Source organism: Neolamprologus brichardi, chromosome 17 (genome assembly GCF_056152115.1).
Source record: "Neolamprologus brichardi isolate AB-2024 chromosome 17, ASM5615211v1, whole genome shotgun sequence".
Taxonomy (NCBI): Eukaryota; Metazoa; Chordata; class Actinopteri; order Cichliformes; family Cichlidae; genus Neolamprologus; species Neolamprologus brichardi.
The window spans coordinates 7,606,121-7,619,688 of record NC_142120.1 but is presented as its reverse complement, the minus strand read 5'-3'; the positions used below and the strand labels follow the sequence as shown (position 1 = coordinate 7,619,688).

Sequence of the window (13,568 nt, the reverse complement as noted above, 5' to 3'; positions counted from 1 at the left end):
TAGTCAAGGGGTAGGGAACTCCAGGCCTCGAGAGCCGGTGTCCTGCAGGTTTTAGGTGTGTCCTTGATCCAACACAGCTGCTTTAAATGGCTAAATTACCTCCTCAACATTTCTTGAAGTTCTCCAAAGGCCTGATAATGACCTAATCATTTGAGTCAGATATGGTGTCCCAGGATGAGATCTAAAACCTGCAGGACACTGGCTCTCTAGGACTAACGTTCCCTACCCCTACATTAGTCTATGCAAGCAAATGTGTGGCCAATATCTTGATTAAAGATGCACATAAGCTCTTGCCTATGTGTGTCTTTGTCCTGTTTGACGTTCCGATATGCATTTGGGTCATTGAAGATTTCTTTCCATTTAAGTCTGCAGTGCTTTCCCTTGTCACTCTCTCTTGCACTTTCCTTAACTTCAGGGGCTTTCAGACCTGCAGATCTATGCTGTAACCCCCATCCCCGACAGTCAGGATGTGCTACAGAGAGATGGAGTGCCTGACAACATCAAAAGCTTCTACAAGTTTAATCACATCTGGAGGTTCAGATATGACCGGCCCTTTCACAAGGGCACCAAAGACAAGGAGAATGAGTTTAAGGTAAAGAAAATTTCTCTGCATTTATCTAAGGTTATCTTCTCTTCAAACCATCGATTGTGGATTAGTGCTGAGTGGAAAAAAGGGGAAAAAATGAGTCTGGATGTGGAGTCACTGCAAAATGTTATGTGCCATGAAAACAGGTCTTTTTTTAATGAATATTTCAAAAGTTAAAATCATACATTTCTGAACATTAACATTTTTCACTGATACGAAACGGCTTCATTTACTTCCTTCTCTGCCCGGTTCATCCATCATGGGCCATGTAGGGAGTGATAGTTTGAACCAGTGCTCAGGTATTACTTTGTGTATAGTGCATGTTTTATTCATTGTGACTCCGGTATCAGTAATTATACACAGGAACTCGGATACTAGTCAGAGCAGTGTACTGCTTGGTGCAAATGAAGCCTGTACAGCGTGAGGCAGTTACACACACTCAAACAGTCACGCAGATGCACACACTCTAAACAGATATGCACACCCGACACACAGACGCGGATATTATTGTCATAAATATTCTGCTTTAATGCACACGCTTCATGCAGCCTTCTCATCTCACTTCCATCAAGGCTATTTGGCCAAATTTAATCGTGATATCATATTTCCATCAGGACTGGATATTTCTGGTCCTTAGATGGAAATAATATCTATAATAAACTTTCACATAGTGACAAGAGTATGCCGCAGAAAGGATATGGTAATAAACGGAAGTAGGAAAGAAAGCTTTTCTTGAAGTTTCTATTGTTGCGAAATCAGTTTTACCCCTGTTCTTTTATTCGTCGAGGCATCCAGAGACGGCACCGGAACTCAGTAGTCATTTTCACAAAACTTTTATTCATCTTTATTCATCTTCATTTAAGCATGCACTTCTAGAAGGGAAGACGAGGCCGGTGTGTCCCTCTGCAAAATCTTCACCCCTTTGTTAGTTACAGCCAGCTTTATAGAGGTGTCCCCATCATAAAACCCCCCTACGGTGTGCTGCAAACTCTGTGTCTGTGTCTATGTGAGTGCTCGTGTGTGACTGTGTACACATACCTGTATGTATGTGTGTGCACGTAAGTGAGTGTGCGTGACAGTTAAAACACTGTGGGTGTAGGTGACTCCCTAGAGGTCATAAAAAACCCATTTCCCTTCCAGACCACAGTTATCCAGGTCAAATGTTGAGACCCCCACCCAAACATTCTCTGGGGAATTTTCTCTCAGGATTAACTCCTCTCTGTTTTAGTTTCACAGTTCAACTGGGGAGGGTCTCCTATACTCTGCTCCTAAATTCAGGACACCATCAGGCCTTTATTACATTGAGGGCAGTGTCAATGTCTCTACAATAATTCTAGATTCTATGTTAACACATTTCTAAACTCTAAATCAGCTAAACATTTCTACACTATCTGCATGACAGAAATTGCTTTTTTATGTGAGATTCTGCTTTCAACTTCCTGCTCTTAAACTGCAGTGCATGTTTTTTTTCTATCTTGTTTTTTTTTTCTCAAGACATGTTTAGGAGGATTTCTTGGCCTTAAAAAACATAAAATCAATAAAAGGGCAGCAATGTTGTGTAGTGCGTCGGAAGACCTTTCTTCAACCTGAGGACACTGGATCAATAGTGCATGTCAGCGCTCATCTGCTCTGCTGGAGTGTCCTTGAGCAAGATACTGTCTCTAAATAAATGATGCTATACTGTGTTAGCATCTTGATCATTAGAAGGCCTTTAGAAGGATCAGCCGAACAAAAACACCCCCAAAGTTGTGAAAGGATTACAGATTTTTGAAAGAAATTAGGATAAAATGAAGATGTGGGGGTTAAGGTAACAGATATATCCAATACTTAGGTTTAAAGGTAAAAATACGCAAATGACACAAAAATATAAAGTAAAAATACCATCCATCCATCTATTCTCTTTTATCCTTCTATCCTATTTTTTTTTTTTTGGGGGGGGGGTTCTGGAGCCGATCCCAGCTATCTTAGGGCAAGAGGCAGGGAACACCCTGGACAGGTTGCCAGGGCTAACACATAGACACAGACAACCATTCACACCTGCATTCACAACTATGGGAAATTTAGAGTTACCAGTTAACCACAATTGAACTCAGGACCTTCTTGCTGTGGGCAACAGTGCTAACCACCGTGTCGCCCAAAGTAAAAATGCATGGATCACATATCCATAACTCTTTGCAATTGCCCTTTAGCCCCAATTAGCATAACAAGATGTTAAACTAACATGGTAGCATGCCCACTACACATCAGATTGTCATTGTGATTAAATTAGAACACTAGCATTTGGCATGACACATCACTGTGGCATTGAGGTTACAGTTCACGAGAAAAACTAGCATGCTAGCTGCTTTTAAAAACTAGCATGGCTGTAGATGCTTAAACATGCTGTTGTTCTTATTAAGTAATAGCAAGCCTGTAGATCTTGACAAGGAGGGAAGTTTCTAGTGCTAAGTACAGTACACCCCCCCCCCCCCCCCCCCCAAAAAAAAAAAAAAACAACAACAACTGTTTGCCGTCTATATGTAACATGTCTATAAAATAGTGTTGTTTCACTTGTATTATAAATCTATTATATTTAGAGCCTGCTGTTAATATTAAAATTTCATAGCTTGCGTGCTGTCTTAATGACCTTTTGAGAGGCTGGAAATATAACAAGCATGCTGGCTGAGAGCATAACTCTTGGAGAGGATATTAGACATATGACATATGAGTAAAAGTGTGTTTTTGGGTAGTAGGCATTTTTATATTTTCCTCTAACTGTGGATCAACAATTAAATCCTGAACAGTGCTGCCACTAAGATATGTGTACAGCAAGCCTAAGTATTTATGGATTTTTTTTTCTGTATGTTTAGCAATCAGCTAATGCTCATGAATGTATTGTGTGAATGCAGAGTCTGTGGGTGGAGAGGACAACTCTGACTCTGATCCAGAGTCTTCCAGGCATCTCCCGCTGGTTTGAAGTTGAAAAGAGAGAACTGGTGAGTGTGACCCAGTCTGATGAAATAGCAGTGAAGGCATAAACACAACACACAGCCATTTCACACAAGGGACACAGTGATACTTTCTTTTTTTTATTATTATTATTCTGCAGGTTGGAATTTAGAGTAATGACAGCCAATACACAAGTATTGATCCAAGTCATTAGACTGAGCAGCAATCATGACCTAAGTCATAGGTTTGGGGCTATTGGATGCTCAGTTTCCGCAATTGGTTTGATTGGATGTCACGCTAAAACCCAAACTGCTTTACTTTGATTGCCAACGTGTCCAATTTTTAGAATTGATTTTTGTATTGGGATTTCTTTCCCCTGTAATTGGCAAATTCTTGTCAAATTTGACACGGGACAATTGCTACACTGTTACATGTAAATGCTTTGTCTTCTCAATCAGATTTCTAAGGGTCAGATTTACACGGATTTTGAAATGTTGCTCTGTGCAGTCCAACACAGTGTCTGTCTGTGATGGTCTAAGCGCATATTCTTTACTTCACAGCTGCTGAGCGTGGTGTGAAATATGGATTGTAAAGCCAGTGTTACTCTATGATGGCTGTGGAGTGCAGTAGCATTTAAAATGGAGACTGGCAAAAGCTCAATTAGCAAAAGGATTAAGCTTTGTGTGAGAAGGAAAAAATACAGAAAAAGAAATCAGGATGAAGGAAAAAATATTTCACTGTGCCTTCACGAGTATGTGACTAAGTGTCCATATGTTAATGTATATTTAAAAAAAAATAGTACTTAGTTTTAAATGAAGCTGCTACAATAATTATTTATAATAATGGTTAATAAATTGATACACGTAGGTGTTTTTGGTAAATAGCACAAATATAATTAAAGATACTGACCCAACTTTGCAGCTGCCTCAGTCAGAGCACAGTTTTCACTGAAAAAGGCTCTTTAAAGCATTTCCAACAAATTTAGCAACAAGCTGGTATCGAGTGTTTACCTCTAAAAATACTCATTTTGGATGTCAAGTATACCACATAATGTGTAAATAAGTTGCGCTAAAACCTTTACCATATCAACTTAAAAGGTCCTAATGATTTTGGCAATATTGTATTTTAAGCTGCTTTTCAACTTGCTGTATTATAGAAGAAGAAAAAACAGCTCTGTTCTGGGACAGAAGTGGTCAAAACTAAAGTATTACAAGCTGAAATATTCTGATTTGTAGAACCTAATATGTTTTAAACTGCTGCACCTTTCACTATAAAGGACCTCAGTAGCATTTATTATTTAGCAGACCCTCTAAAATTCCCACATTACTCAAATACCTTATAGATATTTTAGCTTCCAGATATTATTTGTAAAGCTCCCTTTAGAGCTTCATATAAAAAGCTACAAAATGTTTCTTCATCCTTCATGTGTACAGGTGGAGGTAAGCCCACTGGAGAATGCGATTGAGGTGATCGAGAACAAGAACTTGCAGTTGCGCACATTGATCACCCAGTGTCAGAGCCGGCAGATGCAGAACATCAACCCTCTCACCATGTGCCTCAACGGGGTCATCGACGCCGCGGTCAACGGGGGACTGGCCCGCTACCAAGAGGTATGAATGGCTTGCTGGAGGATAAGGTTGGAGGATTTTAGAGACCTAAGCAGGAATGAGAGGCAGTGACATATGGATTGCCTAATGATGCATGAAGGTGGCTTAAAATGGAGAGATGTATGGACAGAAAGTGTTTTGTGGAGAGGTGGAGCGGATGAACAGATGGATGGATGGATGCATTGATGGCTGGATGATGGCTTGACCAAGTAGATCGATGAGTGGAGAGCTGGAGGGGGCGGAAGTGGGAAAACAAGATGGATGGGTAGTGTAGGAATAGGTCGGTGGGGGAGATTTTTTTGGTCAGATAGAATGATAAGGTGGATGTGGGGGGAAAAGAGACGGGAGGTCAAATAATGTCAGATAGAAGAATGGAAGGAGTTTCAGGGATTAGATGACTAATGTAGTCTTAAAACTTGGAAAGAAGTTGCCATGTTTACAAATTACTGAATTTTAATGCCCTAAAAATAATTTCCACAATGTTCTCTAACAAATTATATATAAATATGCCGCTTGTGTATTTTGAAGCAAGTATGTGTTCCAGAGAGAACAAATGCTAAAATGTGTTTAAGTAAAACTAGATGGGAACATTGTCAATGTAATACCAAACAGAGGACCAAATTGGTGGTGTACTTAGCTTAATGTTAGCATTTTTGCCACTATATTCACTATATCTGTGAAAAAAATGAGTAACAACCACAGCTAGTTTAGCTAGCATAGGCTCCGGAACAGCTTATTAGCTAATCCATGGAGATTACAGCACCAATGCTTTATTTGGCAGAGACATAATGCCAGTTCTTTATAGTGCTACAGTCATTAGTAAAGATTATAAGAATCTCAATCAGTGTGGGTGTACAACTCGCAACTTTACCTTAGTACCTAACCCTTTTGGTGACATCCACCAAGTTTAGCTAATTATATAGCAAGCCGAATTCTTAAGGAGGCAGAGCGCCAGATTAATAAAGTGCAAAAATCTTCCTAGTCATATCTTCCAATCACACAAACTTATAGTATTTATATGATGAAGTGGTAACAGATTGGTATGGAAAGTTGAAATATGGGCAATCTCATCGAGAGCTCCATTTACTGCTGCTTTTTTAAATGCTCCTTGAGTGGAGACACTTTAACCATTAGGAGCTCAATTCAAAAGAAAGAAGACTAGAAAAGAAGAAATAAAGGGGTTTTTTTGTTCTCCACAAATTGAGTGGACTCGGCTGCCTTCTCTGTGTCGCATAGCAACCGCTGTGACAATGCATGTGTGTTCATACACTGTATGTGTGTGCTTGTGAGTGAAGCGCATGTCCTCGGTACAAGTACCCTATTAAGGGTTGTAGGACGCCGATAAGAGCCCAAAAATAAGCATTTTAGAAGTGCTTTTTATCTTTGCTGCCACTATTTTGCTGAAAACAAAAAAAATCTGTATAAAATGTTGCAACTTCCAAAATATTTCCTCCGTTTTACACATTGTTTACAAGGTTAGGTAAATATTGACATGCATAGAGATGTTGTTTCTCTGGGTAAACACTGACCAGCGTCTCCTTTAAATCTTTTGTAATTTATATTTTCACATAAATAACAGAATGTGATCATACCACATGAGCCTGACACAGATTTGACCTTTTTTGTTTTGTTTTTAAAAAAAATTTTTCTGCAGCAGACACATTGGCACCAATATCAGCAGCTCATTTTTCTTGGCAGAATATATCATGCGATGCTCCACAGACTGCATCTATAAATCTATTAATTTACCCGCGTAATGCCGATTGACAGCTGTGGAGGTTTGCTCGGCTCCAAATGAAGGAGAAATTGTCGTTATTAATATTCAGATTTATTGCTGCAGTTTGAGTTGAAACCCTTGAGGGGGAATGCTGTCTGATTTATTCCCCCCTCCCCTCAGCATTCCGTCTCTAATTGGACTTTTCTAATGATTAACTGAGCCACTCCACGGTGAGGTCTCACTCCCTGCAGCCCGACGAGAAATTTCCATCATTTGTAGAAAATGATTGATTATTTTTTGATGCCGTTTTTGGGGGTCTTGTATAGAATTTCCTGGTGAAACTCAGTACTTCTCTCTTTGAGCGTCCCACCTCACCATAGAGTAATAATGTTTATGCAATAAGATTTTTTTTTCTGTTTCACAGTTTATTATATATTATTATATCCACCACATACTAATTTATGCCATCTTGATAAAGATCTGAGGATGCCTGTCTGGAATAATAAGGTTCCTTATTTTATTGAAGTTTCATAGTCTGCAAGCCGCGTGCATCCTTTGATAGACATCTATGTGTGTGTTTGGGAGTGCATATGTCTGAAGCAGCCTTCAGCTTCTCTTCTCTTAAGTGTCTCGTTGGAGATAGACAGCTGTGTCCTTGAGAGAGGAGCTGTGCTGATCTTTTTAGTGAACTCCTCCTTACCTTTCAGTCTCGTTTTTTTTTTGTGTGTGTGAGTGTGTGCGGCAGATTCATAAGCAGATTGTGAGGTGGGTCTTTTCATCGGTTCTCCCTCGCTTTGTGTACTCTAATGCAGATTGAAAGGGATTTAACATAATCTGTAGAGAGACTGCAAGTGTTGATGGCATTGTAAACAGGAAAGATCTTGCATTTAATGTATGAAAGTGACAACCCCCCCCCCCTCCAAAGAAAAAAGCAAAAAAAACCCAAAAAAAAAACAGTATTCATCATTCAAAGCGGACCGGGACATTTTCATCTTATCAGTTTCTCCTTTGAGTCTTTTTTTCTTTTTCTTTTTTTCAGGCAGTGTCTGGGAAAGTGAATAGAAAGCACAGTCTGCAAGCCAAAATCAAGAAGGATGATGTTTCTAAAGAGACATGATCTCTAGCAGAGCACAATGACACGAATGAAAGTGATATAAAAGGGGCTTTTAAAATCGCAGACCAAATTGGCTCTTAAATCAAAGCAAAATCAATGCTTTGATTTCACTAACATCCATTTGGCACTGCATTTTTCGCCTTCTATTTTTAGCCACTATGTACTTTAATTCTGCCCACTGAACCTGATATTAATATTGCAACACAAATTTGCCAGACAGGACTTTTCAACCCTGCATTTTAGTAGGATGTAGATTTTTTTTTTTTTAACTCAAATTTTTCTCAGTTTTTGTGAACATTTTAAATGGAAAGAACTCAACAAATAGCTGTGTGGACACTAATTCGCTGTGTCAGACAGGCTGCAATTCAGGTAGCACTGCTGTGGAGAGAAAAAAAAAGCCCGCTGCTTCAGCTCCCAGGGCATACATAACAGATGTTCTGCATTTTTGCCTCTGTGCAGGCCTTTTTCGTGAAGGACTACGTTATGAATCACCCCGAGGACGGAGAGAAGATCGGGCGACTGAGAGAGCTCATGTTCGAACAGGTTGGAAACATCACTTGAGCTCATGATGTCTTTTTAAATGCAAAGACAAGATGAATCATTTTTATCACCTAAATTTGACTTTCAGTTATTGTGCACTTTTTTCTGTTTGTCCTGCAGGCACATATATTGGAGTATGGCCTCGCGGTGCACGAGAAGTTTGTTCCTCAAGATATGAGACCCCTGCACAAGAAGTTAGTGGACCAGTTTCATCTCATGAAGTCCAGTCTAGGCATACAGGTAGGCATCGACTTTAAAGAAAGCTTTTTAAAATGCTGTACATGTGTAACTCAATGATAGATTCAGATTTCATGCTAAACAGAGGTTCATTTACCTAATGAATGTCATTCATGTGTAAGGATGATTAAAGCTGTCTAACATGTGTTCCTTTATTTTCTTCAAATTACTTATCAGAGTCTTTAAGCCTTAATGGAAACAAACAGTGAATGTGACAATAGAAACTGACTGCTGTGCTAAGAATTCTGAGTAAATGATCCCTTTATTCTTCTAAAGGGGAAAACCACCCCTCATTAAACAAACTTCCCTCATCTACATGTTGTGTGTTTTATTTACATACCTCACGCTGGCACAAAGAAGCATTTAATCATGTGCACTTTCTCCCCCTCCCAATTTAAAAAACCCCCAGGAGTTTCCAGCGTATGTGCGCGCGAGCCCGGTGCACTTCACCAACGGAAGCCCGCGGACGTGCAGGAACTCCGTGCCCAGCATCATTAGCCCAGATGGCGGCAGAGGAGTTGCCAGGCGGAGGTGACGGCTCTTTTCTTAATTTCCGTAGCTTTACGCGTATGTCTCTGTCTTTCTCAGCTAATTAAATTAACAAGTGAGGAAAACGTATTGCTTTTCAATGCCAATTACTTCTCTGGTTTATTATGCCAAGTCACCCAAAAAGATCTTTAACTTCCATCTCTGGAGTGCATAAAATTTCTCCTTCGTATTCTCTCACCTTCCTTTACTCGGTCTATAAGTGTTGCCCTTCAGTGCAGACCTTTGTTCGCATCTTACTTTCTTTTTCTTTTTGTGTCTCCATCTCACCTCGAACGTCACACTCTCTGCCTTTTCTCTCTTCCTTTTTCAGTTCTTTACTGGCACAGCTCAGTACAATAGGTGTGGGTGGCTGGCTGGCACCCACAGGGATGTTTTCTGTGTGGCTGCTGTCGGGCCAGCAGGCAGACTCTGTGTGTGTGCGTGCATGCGTGTGTGTTTTGATGTGTTCAGTGACCCTGCCACTTCGTCTACCTGCGACATTCTGCCTCCAGAGTCTGATCCCGCGGGGCACAGCCACACACAAGAAAGATGGAGACGCACACATCACCTCAATCTCCGTGTGACATTTCGTATTTTTGCTTGTTGAGTTCTGATTTCTTTTTTCCTTTTTTTTCTATTTTCCAGTTTCCAACGAAGAACCAGGTCACATCTCTTTCTTGTGCCTTTTGGCAGCATGATGGAATGCTGTGATTGATGAATCAGTTGCCTTCTAATCTGGTATTTTCTGTTTCTCTGTTTGTCTATTTTTTTTTTCCTTTTATTGGCCTTACTGCTGCTGAATCTTTGGTGAGTGAACCACTTTTAAATCTAATCATGTATAATAGTATGAAACTTCACCCTTTATATTGTAAACCATCATAACCCTCTCTCTTTCGCCTTTAGCCTCTTCAGCTACCCTGCGGTGAACCGTTACTCCTCGTCCTCTCTGTCATCTCAAGCCTCCAACGAAGTCAGTAACATCACAGGGCAATCGGAGAGCTCGGATGAAGTCTTCAACATGCAGGTAGTCTCCCTTTGTGCCTACGCCTACACGCCCACGCAAAGGCACTTAACCTAGTAGATTGAGTCTATATCCCAGCATTTGCCCTCCTCCTCCCTTCAGATTTCACTTGCAATGCTTTTTAATCCACTCTCACTCTATTTCACTGCTATTTCTCCTCTGACCCTTTTTTCTCTCTATCTTCCACTCTTGCTCGTGTGAAACGCAGTCTGTCCGTGCAAATTGTCATGATTATATCAAATAAGGACATAGTGCTTTGTGTGGGCCCGTCCAGGGAGCCCCGCTGGAGTCTAATCTAAACTAGATTTGGCCAATTCAGAAAGCTGCCGACAACTCCTGGCAGGCTGTCTCCCGCACCTGGCAGGCTTGGAATAACAGGAAGAGGGGAAAACATGGGAGGAAAAAAAAGGTTGTCAGGGATGTGACTGAAGCTATTACAAAGAGTTAGTTTGTGCTTCTTTTTTTCTTAAGTTTACAGAGCAGGTAGAATTTAGTAAAAGTTGGACGAATCATAATTTAGAAATATATGGTTTTAGTTTTTTAATTGATTGAAAATGGCCATCACTATCTTGTTTCAGTCAGATGTTACTATATTTAGTTAGCAAGGTGTATCCACACACTGCAAAAGAGCATCACACATGTAAATGCAAATTAATGCTATGTAACAAACCAATAAATAATAAAAGAACAGGTTCTTAGAGCACGGTTTTCAAACATAAGGCCCAAGGGCCAGAGCTGACCTGCCAGAGATTCCAATCCAACCGACTGGACATCTTTGAAAAAGGGGAAAAAGGGCATAAACTTTAGACTTCATAAGTTTTACAGCTTTTCCTACTGATAAGCAAACAACTAGCAGTAAAGCAGCCTGTGTCATCACATACTGAGTAAACAAAGTGGCCACATCTTCAGTAATGCATACTTTTAAGCCTTAATAAAATTTAAACAGATGAGTTAGGAAAACTGCCACAGCCTTTTCTGTGCTAGACAGCAACTATACACATTTTTCAAGTGAAGTTGGGCATTTTAACATCGCCATCTATGGGACTGAGTGTCTTTTGAAAGCCACCTCAAGTGGGCAGTTGAGGAAGTGCATTTTAATGATAACTTCTTTATTCCGCTGTTACTTAGTACTGTTTTTTTTTTTTTGTTTTTTTTACTTTCTGAGAAAAAGGTAAATGTTACAGACAAAACTTATAATAGATGCTCAGCTTTGCACAAACTAGATTACACAAAGCAGGAACTCCAGCAACACTTGAGGAAGAAGAACAACTTTAATAATAGACCCTGATGAAGGCCACAAGCCGAAACGCGTTGGTCTATTATTAAAGTTGTTCTTCTTCCTCAAGTGTTGCTGGAGTTCCTGCTTTGTGAATTCTTTTATCCTCTCCATGCACCTTGGAAGCAGGTGAAGTTGTGCCAGAATTTTTTTTTTTGCCACAAACTAGATTAGAAACCAAGCATGTCCAGGACAAGCCAACCAAACTGGGATTTTGTTTTGGTAGATGTATATTGTATTAATTATAAATTTTCATGATTTTCATTTTCAATTATTCTGCAGTTTGATGGTGGTATTGATGTACTCTTTATTTTTGTTTTTTCCACCTGCAGCCCAGCCCATCTACCTCGAGCCTCAGCTCCAACCATTCTGCCTCGCCCAACGTCACCAGCTCAGCCCCATCCAGTGCCAGAGGTGAGTCTGGCACTCAGCAACACCTTTTGTACAACACTTATTGTATAAAAACGATACACAATAGGCTTTTAGCTGATATTTCAATCCACACAGAGGAAGGAGACAGAGGTTCAGCTGGACAGTCTGAACCTTTGACCTTTCACTGACACAATGTTCTCTCAATCCACCGCAGCATCCTGTCTGGTGAGGTTCGAGAGGTTAGATGACGGCTAGGGATAAATGCGGAGGAGGTTGACAGGGGGAAGAAAAGAGAACAATGAGGAGGGAGCATTGGATAGTGCGAGACTGAAACATAGAAGGAATACAAAATGAGTCCAGAAAAAAAAAGGAAAGAGAGAAAGAAAGAAAGAAAAGAGAAAAAAAAGAGCTGAGAGAAATGCTGTTGAAAGAAACATGGAGCTAGTGAAAATGCAAGAGAGAGTAAGAGATCATTATAGCTGAGTATCCCTCTTGGACTTCAGCACAATCTCCTGTCCAGGCCGATGTCATCCAAGCCTCCTCTGCGGTGCATTTTGAATGTCTAATGCCTTCCCTTGCTCTCATCTCAATGTGTCCTGCTTGATCCCCGTCATAAAAAGTAAGAATATATGAAGACGTTTATGGAAGCGTACACACTCCCCTTTGGCAAGGTGCTGACAGCGGCCGACGCCCTTATAAAAGTGCCCTCTGTCTACCCATAACGCATGTTGAGAATTATTGCTGCTGTGGTGTTATCTGAATAAGAGCCAACGATGGGCATTTCATGCTCATATGATAGCCTTCCAAGTGCTGTAACATTCACTAATGGATCAGCATCCACACAATGGCTCCAGCAGCTGAGGAGAAGTGCTGCGGAAAAAAACCCAGAAACGTACCAACATGTGTGTGGGGGCGGGCTTTTGTGTTCGTCTCCGTTGGCGTGTTACATATGTTATAGTGTCAAACTCTAGCACATGTCTCTGTTGTGATTGTCCAGTGTAACAGAGGAGGTGAGGAAGTGAGGAGGGTGTGTATGTGTTAGTGTGTGTGTAGGAGTGGCCAAGCCATTTATCATGTTGTGGAAGTAGTGAGGCTGAAAGAACGGTGGAGAGGCTTGGGGGGAGAAAGAGAGATTGGCCTTTCCTGATTGCCAGTGTTTGCGGGTAATAGCCTAACACCTTGCTGTCGTTTGGTCCCTTATGCGTTTGTGTATTTACTTGTGTGTGTGTGCGTCTGTGTGTCTGTTACCGCTCTAATGTCTCATACCATCCATTCCAGGATCCCCTCAGATGGCAGAGAAACACAAGCATTCCAGAGAAAATGCCTGTCTGTCTCCACGAGAGAGACCGGTCAGTGCCATCTTCCCCAACCCCCTCGATCCTGCACAGGTCAGCACACACAATTATTTGCACTTATAAAGACGGCATTCAAATATGCCTTTTATAGCTATAGTGCATATGTCATAATACCTCGTGTTCCCTGTTAGAATGCGTTTCAAGTGTTATGTTTTCTGCTTTGTATTGCATGAAGGTGTCTACTTGTCAGTTCAGCCTGTTTGCACAAAATAATAAATGACTAATCCCATCCCTTTTTGCAAAGGGTCTGGCTCTCATAAGCAGTGTATTAGGTTGTTTTAGAGAAA

At 40.7% G+C, this 13,568-nt stretch overlaps 1 protein-coding gene across 1 annotated transcript in view; it reads left to right on the top strand.

The window, feature by feature from the left end:
• The window catches only part of dock4b (dedicator of cytokinesis 4b), a 142,523-nt gene that overhangs the window by 112,472 nt on the left and 16,483 nt on the right, over window positions 1–13,568 (top strand). Inside the window, exons 41-50 of the mRNA XM_087830308.1 lie at window positions 426–592; window positions 3,475–3,561; window positions 4,948–5,124; window positions 8,412–8,495; window positions 8,613–8,732; window positions 9,139–9,260; window positions 9,903–9,920; window positions 10,170–10,281; window positions 11,887–11,968; window positions 13,205–13,314. Coding sequence (XP_087686434.1) covers window positions 426–592; window positions 3,475–3,561; window positions 4,948–5,124; window positions 8,412–8,495; window positions 8,613–8,732; window positions 9,139–9,260; window positions 9,903–9,920; window positions 10,170–10,281; window positions 11,887–11,968; window positions 13,205–13,314 — 1,079 coding nt within the window. The remainder of the gene's footprint in view (window positions 1–425; window positions 593–3,474; window positions 3,562–4,947; window positions 5,125–8,411; window positions 8,496–8,612; window positions 8,733–9,138; window positions 9,261–9,902; window positions 9,921–10,169; window positions 10,282–11,886; window positions 11,969–13,204; window positions 13,315–13,568) is intronic.